At 46.0% G+C, this 12,789-nt stretch overlaps 1 protein-coding gene across 1 annotated transcript; it reads right to left on the reverse strand.

Annotated features, from left to right (window-relative positions):
• Positions 1-1,297: 1,297 nt before the first annotated feature.
• Pnrc1 (proline rich nuclear receptor coactivator 1) lies at positions 1,298-4,632 on the reverse strand. The gene is made up of 2 exons (XM_005361959.3): positions 4,102-4,632; positions 1,298-2,383 (listed from the first exon to the last, which is right to left on the reverse strand). Exons 1-2 carry the CDS (start codon positions 4,549-4,551, stop codon positions 1,940-1,942), a joined length of 894 nt encoding a protein of 297 aa, XP_005362016.1. The 5' UTR covers positions 4,552-4,632; the 3' UTR covers positions 1,298-1,939.
• Positions 4,633-12,789: the final 8,157 nt, after the last annotated feature.

Below are 12,789 nucleotides of genomic sequence, written 5' to 3' on the forward strand. Positions count from 1 at the left end.
CTGCTTGCAACTTAGGAGTACTAGGATATGGGCATTCGTGCATCAACCCTCGTGTGTATCTTACTCAATGGCTGTTATCTTGTGTACATATGTAGATGATGTACCACAGCAAGTCATGGTCAGAGAACAATTTTTGAGTTGTTTCATGTGGGTTCTGGGACTGAAACTCAAGTTGTCGTGTTTGTGCAGTAGCACATACACCTGCTGACCAACTGGGGCATCCAGGTTTGCTAGGCTGGCTGGCGGGGAGCCTTGGGATCTTTTTGCCTCTTGCTTTCCCACTGGCATTTATCTTCACGTAAGCTTTAAATTCCAAAGTCTCCATCAAACACTTTAACAACTGTGTGTGCCACAGTACACAAGTAGACCTCAAAGGCCAAGTGGTGGAGTCACTTCTCTCCTTCCACCTTTTGAGTTTCAGGATCAGGCTTTTGTGGCAAGCTCCTTTACCCTGAGCCATTTCCCCATCCCTTGTAGTATTTTCTCAATGAAAAATGCAGGACAGGCGAGAGTTCTGTGGTTAAACACACTTCTATTGAGTTCACTTCCCAGCACTCATAGCCCACAGCCATCTGTAACTTGAACTCCAGAGATCCAATTTCTCCAGCCTTCAAGAACTCTACACTCACATGCAGGTAATTAAAAATTAATCGTTAAATAAAAATGTTTAAAAAGCATATAAGCCAAGCAGTTAATAGTTCATATATGAAAGTAAATTCTAAGTCAGTTGTAGAACCTTGCCTGTAATCCCAGGTCCTCAGGAGGCCCAGGCAAAAAGACTACAAGTTTCAGGCCTGCTGGACTATCAGACAAGTTCAAGAACACTTTGGAAAACTCAAAAAAAAAAAAAAAAAAAAGTCAAAATAAAAATGATGAAAAGCTATGTATTCTAGATCTAGGGATCGAGTCATCTGAAAGGATGCCTGCTAGCCTAGATCAATCCACAAAGCAGAGTTTGATCCCTGGCACTACATCAACCAGGGGAGGTGGGGTATGCCAGTAATCCCAGCACAGGAGAGGCAGAGCCAGAAGCATCCCAAGTTCCAGGTTACCTCAACTCCACAGCTTGTCCTAATTCCCTGTATTTTTATAACCAGTTTTCCTTTTCTATTTCTAAGATGGGAAGTTCTTGCTCTCAGAGGTAGGTTAGATTATTGGTCACATTTAAATTTTGTAGCAAGACTGGTATTTTAGCATAGTGACAAAGACAGTAAAATTTTCCAAGTCCAATCACACAAAGTCACCTGCTTACACACTCATTCAAGTCAGCAGTCATACACAAAAAGCCAGGACTAGCTTAAAAGGGGGGAGGCCAAATTATTATTGATTTAAAATTTGATTACAACCAATTTTGTTGGCATTTAAAATTTGAGGAGTTTTAAATCTCAATAATGGCTATATATTGATATCCAGAAATCAAGTTTGGTAAAAACAAGAAATTTTCTAGCAATTACAGATTAAAAGGCAAGTCAATTTAGAGAAACACAGACAAAGTCCATGTTTACAGTGATTGTGCCAGATTTAACTTTCAGTAGTACATAGTAAATTGTTTCACATTTAGGTCTTCACTTTTGAGATCTGAGAGCTGTTCTTAAAAAACTTTCAGTACAAGCAAACAGTCTTCCACGTGCCTTAAGCACCCACTTAAAATATCTTCACTGTATATATACAAAACACCCACCACATCTGCAGGGCAAAATACATACTTTCATAACAAAACTATAATGTACCTCTCAAGTATGAACAATATACACATAATACATGGTATACAGTATTTACAAAATATAAAATATAATACAAGTTTCTTGTGTGTGACTTAAGCTCATCTCCTGTCGTATGCTGCAACATGTCAAGTTTCCACCGTTGTATCCATTTCCGTTTAGAGTCCAAGGATGTGGGAAAAAAATCTATGTTTAACATACATATTGAAAACTAAAATCTACGTCTGAACTTTGAGGAGCGTTTTCAGATGCACTGCCATGAGCTCCCGGCTGTGGCTGGGATTTTCAGCAGTGTTTCCCATCCAGTGACTCGGAGGCTTTGGAAGAACACTAGGGGAAGGTGGGTCGCTAAACTTTGCTCCCGCATAATTTTCCTTTTGGCTAACTTCTGCCAGAAATGCTGATTTCTTCAAATGGTTACTTTTAATGTTCTCAGTATTTTTAAAAGGCTTTTTTTCCTGCTTCTGCATTCTATCGGGGGAAGCAGAGTCCTGCCAAAAGTCATTTTCACTCCTTTTTGCAGAGGTGATCTTGGTTAGTGGCAAGTTAAATTTGCTTTTCTGTCTGTTTATCTTTGGTTGTTCACACAAGTGTATACCATGTACAAGCTGGCCGTGGGGAAGGACAGTTTTCTCCGATTTTCCCATCTTTGATTTTAACACCTACAAAGGAACACAATAGTGAATAGTTTGAAAGTTATCTTTACAGCATATATTTTACATATTTCTTCTCAATTCCTCTAGAATTGAATCCAGTTTCGACAAAGTATATGCTAGCTACCAGGTTTCCAATTACACATGCCTCTTATATTGCTACTGAAAACATGAACTCAATGCTGTTACCGGAATACATATAAAGTAAAACATCCAACTTAAAAAATTTAAGGCAACCATGTCCACCTTTTCTAACTGTAAGCAAGAGTTACTTGCGGGATAAAAAAATGTTCCTGGCCTGGTAGTGGCAGTGCAGGCAGATCTCTATGAGTTCAAGGCCAGCCTGGTCTACAAAGCGAGTTCCAAGACAACCAGAGCTGTTACGGAGAAACCCTGTCTCGAAACAAACAAAAGAAAAATGTACCTTGTGTGCCTTTCAGATTCAACAATTTCATGAAAAGCCTTTAGCCCCAGCCAAAAGGCCTGTAAGGCCCAAAGAAGCAGAAGTCCAGGCCAGCACGAACTGCTTGGTTAATCTTGTAACCCCCAACTCAGCCACCAACAAAGATAACTAAAACATTTTGCACACTGTAGTAACTTTCCTAACCAAAAGTGGAACCTACAGAAACCTGCATCAAATGAAAACTTCTACCATTAGATCCCTTGTTACCTGCAACGTTACACAGAAACCCGAAAGCTAAGTACAAGGTCACCCATCGGAGAGTAGCTAAGGGTAGCACAGCTTCCCCTTTCAATACTGAATAAAATCTTCGGCCAAGTCTTTTAGATTAACACTTCAAGAAATCTTAGCAGGCGTGATGCACAGTAATCGCAGAACTGGGGTGGGGTGGGGGTTAAGATATCTGTTATTCTCAGCTGCACAGTGAGTTTTCTAAGACAATACAGATTACGTAAGCGCCTGCCTGAAAAACTGAAACTAAAACTAATAATAAGTACATAAATACCCTTAGAACCTAAGTTTTGATTCCCCTCCATGGGCAAACCCTGATCAAGTACAAATTCTAGTACAAAGACTGGTTTGGGGTCATTATAAACGAGAACCAATCCTTCAAACTGTATGAAAAGGTTTGTTGTTTTTTAAACTAAGACTACTCTCAAATTCCTCTAACCCCGACGAAATTTTATCCGTATCATTCAAATCACTGAATTGGCGTGGTTCATCTGATAACTTCTAAAACTTATTTTGGACACCACTTAGAAGCCCCGCCAGAGAGGCAGGCTCGTGATTGCCTGCACCGCTCGCAGCACCGGGGCTGGGAAACATTCGAGTCGGGAGTCTGAATGACAAGCGCTCCTGCCAACTTCCAAAACCCCGGCTCCGACTCCGCGGGTCCGGCCGCGCGTGGGTTCGGCCCGGGTGCCCCAGTGGGCACCGCGCCTGCGCCTCCGCTCCCACCCAGCACCGCCTTCATGAGCGCCCCAGAGCGCCGCACGTAGCGGGCTGACGTCAGCCCTCCGAGAGCCCGTGAGCCCCGAACGCCGAAACCCCCTGGAACGCCGCCAGCCTTCTAAATGCGGGCTGTTGCTGGGTCGAAGCCGCTGCTCCTATTGGCTGGCTTCGGAGCCAATGGGCGGCGCCACCGCAGCCGCCCAGCCCCCTTCTCCCCCGCCCCCCACCCACCGCCCGCTTCCGCCCCGCGACTCCAGCGAGCGTCACGGAAACTTCCCTCCCGAGTAAACAGCCGCCCCGCCCCCACAGGCCCTACCTCCTTGGCGAGCGGGGGTTGTCGGTGTAGCAGGGCTGTGGCCGCCGGGCCCCGCTCCTCCGGCGCCGCGGTCGGCCCCGGGGTCGGGCTGTGGCCGCCTTCCAGGCTCGGCCGGTGCTGCTGGAACTGGTGGAAGCGGCTGGGGAGCTGTCCGGCGGGGCTGGTCCGCACCTTCTTCTTCCGCCGCTTCTTGGGCGCCGCCCGCGGGGCAGCCGCCGGGGCCGGGCTGCAGCCGGACGGCGCAGCGGTGCGAGGCGCGGGGGCCAGGCACGGGCCGTCTCCCTCGAGGAAGTGCGGCAGGAAGAGGGTGGGAGGCAGCGCGCGCGGGTCCGGAAGGCGCGGCAAGGGCGGCGGGGCCGGGCTCACCATCGGGAGGGCCCCGAGGAAGCCGAGCGGCGCTAGGCGGCCGCCCAGAGCGAGCTCTCGCTGCGGGACGGAGACGACGGTCATAGCGCGGCGAGGCGTGGGACTCGGCAGACGACTGGAAGCGGGCGTCACGGCGTGGCGGCGGCGGCTGCTGCTGGGAGATTCGGAGCAAGGACCATGACTCGGGCGAGGCAGCGCAGCAACAAATAGCCCGGGCCGCCGCTGCGAGTGTTGTTAGCCGAGGCCCCGCCCCGGGCCCGCCCACCTCCCTGCGGCGGCCCAGTCCGAACGCGCCTGCCAGGCCACGCCCTCGGCCCCCCTCCCCCGCCCCCCGCAAGACACAAACAAGCCGCTTGCAGCAGCCGGGCACAAAGAGCACACGTTGCGCAGGCGCGACCAACGGGCTCTTCTGGAGAGTGTCCCGTGAACAATGAAGTTCGACTTCGGCCTCACCTCCCTGGGGTGAGGGCGGCGGAGGAATTAGGAAGCTGCTGACCTCGGGAAGGGACTGCTTGTTTGTTCGTTTTTGTTCTTTTTCAGTTCATAAAATGTGTAGTTAAGAGATTTTGGAGAACACTAAGGATTTATTCCATAGCACTGGCGAAGATCTGCCTCCGTATAACCTACAGTGAAGCGTGGTTGTGTGGTTTCTCATTTATTCGGTTTGTGACGCTGCTAATTAACCCTGGGATGAAAAGAAGAATTATAGGACTTACTGATGGATTCCTAAATTTACAAAAAGTTCTCCATAATCCCGAAAACGGGCCTTACAAGTTTAACTGCTTTTATAGCTAAAGATCTGGGGGGGAGGGGGGTCTTGAGATCTCACACTGCCCCTGATAGTTGATGCTGCTGCAAACAGATTGGCCTTTGTCCCAGTGAGAACACCAGCCCTGCTATAGTTTGCTAGCTAACTGGGTTAACAGAACTCTCCCCACAGTTCATACAGAAAAGGACTGTAGCCACCAGTAGCTTCTCAGTACTAATCTCGTAAATCATCTTGTTTGAAACATACTCCTTTGATGATTGGATTATTTTTTATCCTCATTTTACAGAAGGGGAATTAAGACACAAAAACTAAAGATTTTGACGCAATCATAAAAAAAAAAAAGTCAACAGAAGTCCTAGTCTGGCAAGATCAAAGTTTGAAGTGGGGCCTGGTGGCACAGACCTCTAATCTAGCCCCTGGGGAGGCTGGAGGATGGGAAGTTCTACTCTGGGAAATTTACTGATACTCTGTCTCACAATAATAAAAAGTAGGTAAAGTGTTTGCTACATAAACCATGCAGCCTAAGTCCTGTCCTTGGAAGCCACATTAAAATGGAAGAGAACCAAAAACCACAAAGTTACCCTGTGACCTCCAGCTACATGTTGTGGCACACTTGCTCCCTGCCTGCCCTAGCACGTACGCACGCACGCACGCACGCACGCATGCGCTCACAGAGGATGGGTAGGCAATGGAATAGTTCCGTTATTGTCCTTGGCCTGAAATAGGGAATGTCCTTGTGCTCAGGTCGGGAATATTAGACGGAAGCTCTGATTTCTCATTTCTTCCTCAATAACCACTCGCACATGGGGGGGGGGGTTTAAAAGTGAGGATATAACCAAAACTCCAGCCCGGATACTAATTCCTGATGGTGAACAGATTTAAATATGGGGTCACTAGCTTTTCATCATGAAAAGGTATGTCCATTTCCTGATTTCAGCCCATCTTGTCAATGATTGTAAGATTGCAGAGCAGTGACTTTGAACTGAACTTGATGCAGTTCCCCCATCAAGGGGAAGTCGGAAGAGCGGAATCCATGTCTTGTGGATAGAAAGATGAGATTCTATAATTTCCCTTTTATCTCTCTTCTTTCAGATACTGGCCAGAGCCTGGACACTGGGTTGTCCTGCCTTCTCCTCTGATCTATCTAACCAGCCTTCCTGCTCTGTGGCTGCTTTCAAAAAGGGAAGGCTTTCCTTTTCCTTCTAGGCAGCTGCTGAGATTTAAAGTATTCCTACTCTAGGATCTTAAAAACAAACAAATCCCAAAACTCTAATGTTTGTGCTTAGGCTTCTGTTGACTCTGTTCTAAATTAACTTCTTATTGAGACTAAGAACCCTGAGAGGGGACTCCAATTTTCCTGGTAGCAAGTTGTCACAACACCCCGAAAGGGACTCCTCAAAATTTCCAGTAACAAGTAAAAATTGTTTTTAATTTTACAGAGTCTTGCAGTATAGCCCTCATTGGCCTGGAATTCATTGTGTAAACCAGACTGCCCTTGATCCCAAGGAGATCCGCCTGCCTGTGCCTCATTGGTGCCGGGATTAAAGGTGTGAAAAGGTGGGGCCCGGGGTGGAGGTGATGGACAAGCCTTTAATCCTAGCACTTGGGAGGCAGAGGCAGGCCTGATCTACACTGAGTTCCAGGACAGAGCCACATAGTGAGAAAAACCAAAAACAAATCAACAAAAAAAAAAAAAAAAAACTAATCGTTGGTGATCATAGTCTGTATTTTCTGCCATCTTTGATTATCGGGTTTTCTTCTTTTATTAGTTTTTTGAGGGTCTTGCTGTGTGGCAGGATGGATGAGCTTGTCTGTGAGAGTGAGGACAAAAAGGTGAAGGGCCAAAGCTTCCTTCTTCCTTGTTCTTTGGTGTGGGCTGCCACCAGAAAGTGTTGCCCAGAGAGAGGATGATCTTCCCGCCTCAAGTGGTCCAGTCATGAAAATCCCTCACTGGCAGGCCCAGCTGCTTGGGTGTTGGTTGAATCCAGATGTAGTCAAGTTGACAGGCTGTTCGTAGTCTGTGGTGGCTCTTCTTGCTTGTCAACTTGATTACACCTGGAATGAACTAAAACCCAAAAAATCCACCTGTGAGGGATTTCTGCCTAATTTGAAGTAGGTAGATCCATCTTTAATCCAGATCTTTGAGGGAGGAAGACACCTTCGATCTGGGCCGTACTTTCTGAAGGAAGCTTTGCTCTGAAGGGAGCTTCTGCCCTCCGCCTGCTTGCCCTCCCCTTGCTATCAAGTCTATTCCTCCACTGCACTGGAGCCTCCTTCCTTAGGATTCCAGCATATGCTGAGATCCACTGAGACATCCAGCCTCAAGGATGGAGCAACTATTGGTTCTTGGGCCTTCCATTCCCAGCCAGCCATTGTTGGATTATCTGGACCGTAGCCTGTAAGTCATGCTAATAAATCTCCTCTCTCTCTATAAGGAGATTTGTTTCTGTTACTCTAGAGAACCCTGACTAATACACTGTCACCCAGCCCTAACTCTCCAGGGAATAACATGAGGAGGTGGGTCCTCCGGGACATGATCTGTTACACGGGAGCCCTCATGAGCAGGTAGAGAGCCTAGACAGACTCTTGGTGCTGTGCGAGAACACTGCAAGGCTGGAGTTCATGACTTAGGAAGAAAGCTGACACCTGGCCTTGGGCTTCCAGCCCCCAGAAGTCTAGTAGGCAAGTCTGTGTTAGCTATGAACAGCACGAGGTAGGAATCCTGTTGTTCTGGCACAGAAGGGCACCAGTACGTTGCTGGACCTTGCGTCCAGCCTGGGAATACCATCTTGGACCTTTGATCTCTACCAGTGTAGGGGAAGAAAAAAAAAAAAAAGAACCTTAGAGAAACTTTGAGGAACTCTGATTCCTTTTAGAAAAATATATTTCTAGAAACACTGCATCATCAACCCTGGTACAGTAGTTCATGTTTTACTATTGTAACAAAATATGTAAGGTGGGTTATTTATATAAAGAAAACAGGTTTATTTTGGCTCATGCTTTGGGAAGGGAAAGTCACGGGGCTGTATCTTGTAGTCTTGCTAGCATAGCCCTGCTGTGATCCGAGAGACTGGGATGCACGTGTGTGTGCCTGTCTCTTTTGACGGGCAGGATCTCACTACGTGGTCCTGGGTGGCCTGGAACTTGCTGTGTACATCAAGCTGGTCTTGAACTCTTTGAGATCTGCTCCTGCCTTTGAAGTGCTATGATCAGAGATGTTTCCTGCCACACCCAGCTCTCGTTCTCTTATATTCCCACCATGATTTAATCATGGGCTTCATCTAATGACTCAAGATTCTCAAAATTCTCTTGTTTGTTTTTGTTTGGTTGGTTTGGTTTCTTGAGACAGGGTCTGGGGTAGCCTGGACTGACCTCAAACTCACCATGTAACTAAGGCTAACCTTGTACTTACTGTATCTTAGGGTCTTACTATATCTCAGGCTTGCTAGGGACTCAGTATGTAGCCCAGGCTGGTCCCAAACTGGTAGCAATCTCCTCCCTCCACCTCCTTCCCGAATTACAGACTTGAGCCATTACACCTAGCTTCAGGGCCCCACTTGTAAGCGCCGAAGCCATATTAAGCTTCTACCCACATAAAATTTCACAACTGGGATTCAATCACAACACATAAAAGTGAGGGAACACCTCAGACTGTATCACTTAATTAAGAAAAATATTGGCTGGAGTCAAGGTCCGTTCACTGTCCTCCTTGTGAGCCAGTCCGAGGCAAATAAGCTAGAAATGCCTGTAAGGTAAAGAGAGACGGGGGGGGGGGAACAGACGAGGATGACCGGCCTGGTTGTGGGGTCTCAGCGCTGGGCAGGAAGCAAGCATCTCTAGAGAAGAGCACCCAGACTGGGGTAGCACAGCTGTTCAGGGTGGTTTCCTTTTTCCTTTAAAGCCAAATGAACTGAACTTTCTGTTTTGTTTTTTTTTTAAGATAGGTGCTGATGTAGCTCAGGCTAGCCTTGAAATTTCTGATCCTCCTGTCTCTGCCTCCCTAATGCTGGGGTTACAGATGTGTGCTTAACATTCCTTGCTTAATATTTTTATGTTTTCTTCTTTTTCAAAAACAGAAGAATCTCCAAAATAATAAACTTGGGGTTTTTTTTTGTCCATGACCTCTCTATAGAGTGGATTGCCCTTACTGAAAGACTTAATGCTTACAGTCATATTTTCTGATTCCAGCTGATATCTTCAAAAATGAGATTCAATTATTTCCCAGAAGTTTAAAATAAATTAAGAGAGATGAGTGTAGTGAAACACACCTGTAATCCCAGCAACCAGGAAGCTGAAGCCGGAGGATTGCCATGAGTTTAAAGCTAGCCTGGGCTACATAATGAGTTCCAGGCCTGCCTGAACAACTTAGTGAAACCCAATATCAAAATAAAAAGAGGGTCGGGAGTTCTGCAGTAGAGAACTTGCCTAGCGTGAATGTCAGCACTGTGTAACCTGGGCATAACTGCAATTCCAGCATTTGGAAAGAGGAGGCGGGGGCTCAGAAGTGAGTTCAAGGGCAGTTAGGGTTTAATGAGAAACTGTCTCAAAGCACTGTAAGATAAGCAGAGCAAATGTGCCAATTTTAGTGCTAGAGAGGCAGGGACGAGAAGATCAGGAGTTCAAGGCCAGCCTTGACTACACAAGTTTACAGACAGTATGGACTATATGAGACTGTCTCAAACAAAGGAAAACTATGGCTGTGGGTTTAAGTAGTGAAGTGATTGTCTGACCTGTGTGAATACCTGGATTCAATCTCTAATATCAGAAAAATTAAAATAAAGCAAGTTAAGGAAAATGCATTAAAAACTCCCTGCCAACTTTGTTTATTTTTCAGGTCTTAGAATATTCACTTCTATCTTTTCCCCTAATTAGCTAAAATCTGTAAGGAAAATAACTCAGACAACATGAATAGGGCCAGTGAGATGGCTCAGTGGTTAAAGCGCCTGCTTCCTGATACTGCACCCCTAACAACTTGAGTTCCATCCCTGGAACCGCATGTGAAGGTAGAAGGAGAGAACCTATGGCCACAAAGTTGCCCTCTGACCTACATGGCTGCAGCATGGCATGAACATAAAATAGAATAAATAAAATAAAATTAATAAAATTTCTAAGTTATTAAAAAATAAACTAAATACAGGAACCGGGTATGACGGCACATACCTGTAATCATAGCCACTTGGGAGATAAAAGCAGGAGAATCAGAATTTCTAGGTCATGCTTGGCCACATAATGAATTCAAGACCAGCCTTTGTTACATAAAACCCTGTCTCCAACAACAACAATAACAACAAACCAACTGAACACAGAAAGGCCAACCACGTGGCTTAGAGAGCTGAAGACCAAATGAAACCTCTGTCAAGAGACTCACAGAAGGAGCTGCTCATGTTAGCATTCTGCCAGGTCATATGTCAGCATTGATGATGATTCATTGCTATAAATGCAGTATCTAAAATGATGTAATTATCACTTTGTGTTTCGGGAGAAAATAACTAAAGTTAAACCTAACTAGTAAGTTAGCATGTTACAGCTATTCTTAATATGTACAGGTACGCCAGATGCAATTAGTTTACATATTGATGCTCATATTTTCTTTGATATGAGACCCCCCCTATTAATAGATCTACATCTATTACCTACCTACCTATGTATTTTTGAAACAGAGTCTAGCTCAGGCTGTCCTGGATTGCTTAATCCTCTTGCCTCAGCCTTCCAAGTGCTGGGATTTCGGGCGCACCACCATCCCTGAGTATATTTCCTTTATTTCTTCTTTCCTTTAATTACAATGTTCTCTGAGTTATAATGCCCTGGTTCTCTAAGCCTTGTCTAATTGTTACTCCTTTTCTGACTGTAATCCATGCTTTATATCCAAAGTCTACAATCAGAGTCTCTGCCTCTGCCTGCCTGCCTGTCTGTCTCTCTCTCTCTCTCTCTCTCTCTCTCTCTCTCTCTCTCTCTCTCTTTTTAAAGACAGGTTTTCTTATGTTGCCCAGCTTGCCTAGAATTCACTGCATAGCCCAGGCTGATCTCAGACTCATGATCCTTTTCCCTCAGCACCCCCAGTTGTTGGCATTATAGGTATACTTTACCATGCCCAGCTAGGTCATGAGGTTTTTGAGAACTGAAGAGTTAACAACAGGTGGTGCGAGACAATTGTCTATTTTCTGTCAATTATGTTTTAAATAAACGCTGATTGTCCAGTAGCCAGGCAGGAAGTGTAGGCGGGACAACCAGACAGGAAGTAGAGGCGGGTCAATGAGAACAGGAGAATTATGGGAAGAGGGAAGCTCCCTCTGCATTCCTGTCCAGACACAGAAGAAGCAAGATGTGACTACGCCTCTGAAAAAGGTACTGAGCTATGTGGAGAACACAGATAAGAATAATGAACTAATGTAAGGTATAAGAGTTAATAAGAAGCCCAAGCTAATGGGCCAATCAGTTTATAACTAATGTAGACCTCTGTGTGATTTCTTTGGGACTTAATGACTGCGGGAACTGGGCAGGACAGAAACCTCAGACAACAAACAGGAATTTGAATGACATGGAAACAGAGAAGAAAAAATTTCCAGGGCCACCATTGTGTTTAGCTCTGTGACAAAATATATGCCCCGAGAAAATTCACCTGTAAGGAGGAGAGGTTCATTTGGCCCATGGTTTCAGTCCCTGGTCACTTGCTTTGAACCTGTGGTGACACACAATGCACAGAGCAAGAGGACATGAATGTCTGACAGCAGAAGAAAGTGAGGAAAGGGCCCCAGTCCGATACTCTCTTAAGAGCATGCCCCCACAGCCTATCTTCTATCCAATGGAAAGGTTTCCAATGGAACCTAGAAAAGGGTCTGATACCCTCTTAAGATCATGCCTCCACAGCCTATCTTCTTTCCAATGGGGCCCTATCCCTAGAGGTTCCACTTCCCCAAAGCACAACAGGCTGAGGACCAAGCCCCTCAATACACAGGTCTCTGGGGGACATTCGGGATCCTAACTATGAAGCCCTCAATTATCTCTGAGCATCAAGAATGTAGTGAATGAGAAACACGAACCTCCAGGCAGAGAGCTCACACATCGTTCAGCACACTAGTTGGAAATATTCCTGCACCAAGAAGCATGATCAGAAAAGAGACGATCATTGAACCCCTCCAGAGAGAAACAGCTCTCACACGAAGCTGGAAAACCTGAGTAGCATCTGATTGCTGGAACTGAAATTAGAAGACAATGCACGAACGACCCCAGCATTCCCAAGGGAGGGGAATCCCAGCACAGAAGCCTGTTTCTCCAAACTATCAAACACGGGCAGAGTCTAAATTCTTCAAGCACATAAGACCCAAGAAACTTGCTCTCATACTGTCGTTCTTATGAAGCTACTCTTCTCAGAGACCGATCCAGAAAGAGAAAGGACGATGTTCCACTCAGGAAATGAGCGTGAAGGTTTCTGGGGAAGAGAGAGAGCGGTGACCTAAGTATGACAGCTGTGCGGGTGGACTAAAGAGCAACCAGGCCAGGCTGCAGCGGTAAAGATGGTTGCTGGGGGCGGGGTCAAAGAAAGCTTAAACTAA

The sequence above is a fragment of the Microtus ochrogaster genome, linkage group LG5 (assembly GCF_000317375.1).
Source record: "Microtus ochrogaster isolate Prairie Vole_2 linkage group LG5, MicOch1.0, whole genome shotgun sequence".
Classification (NCBI taxonomy): domain Eukaryota; kingdom Metazoa; phylum Chordata; class Mammalia; order Rodentia; family Cricetidae; genus Microtus; species Microtus ochrogaster.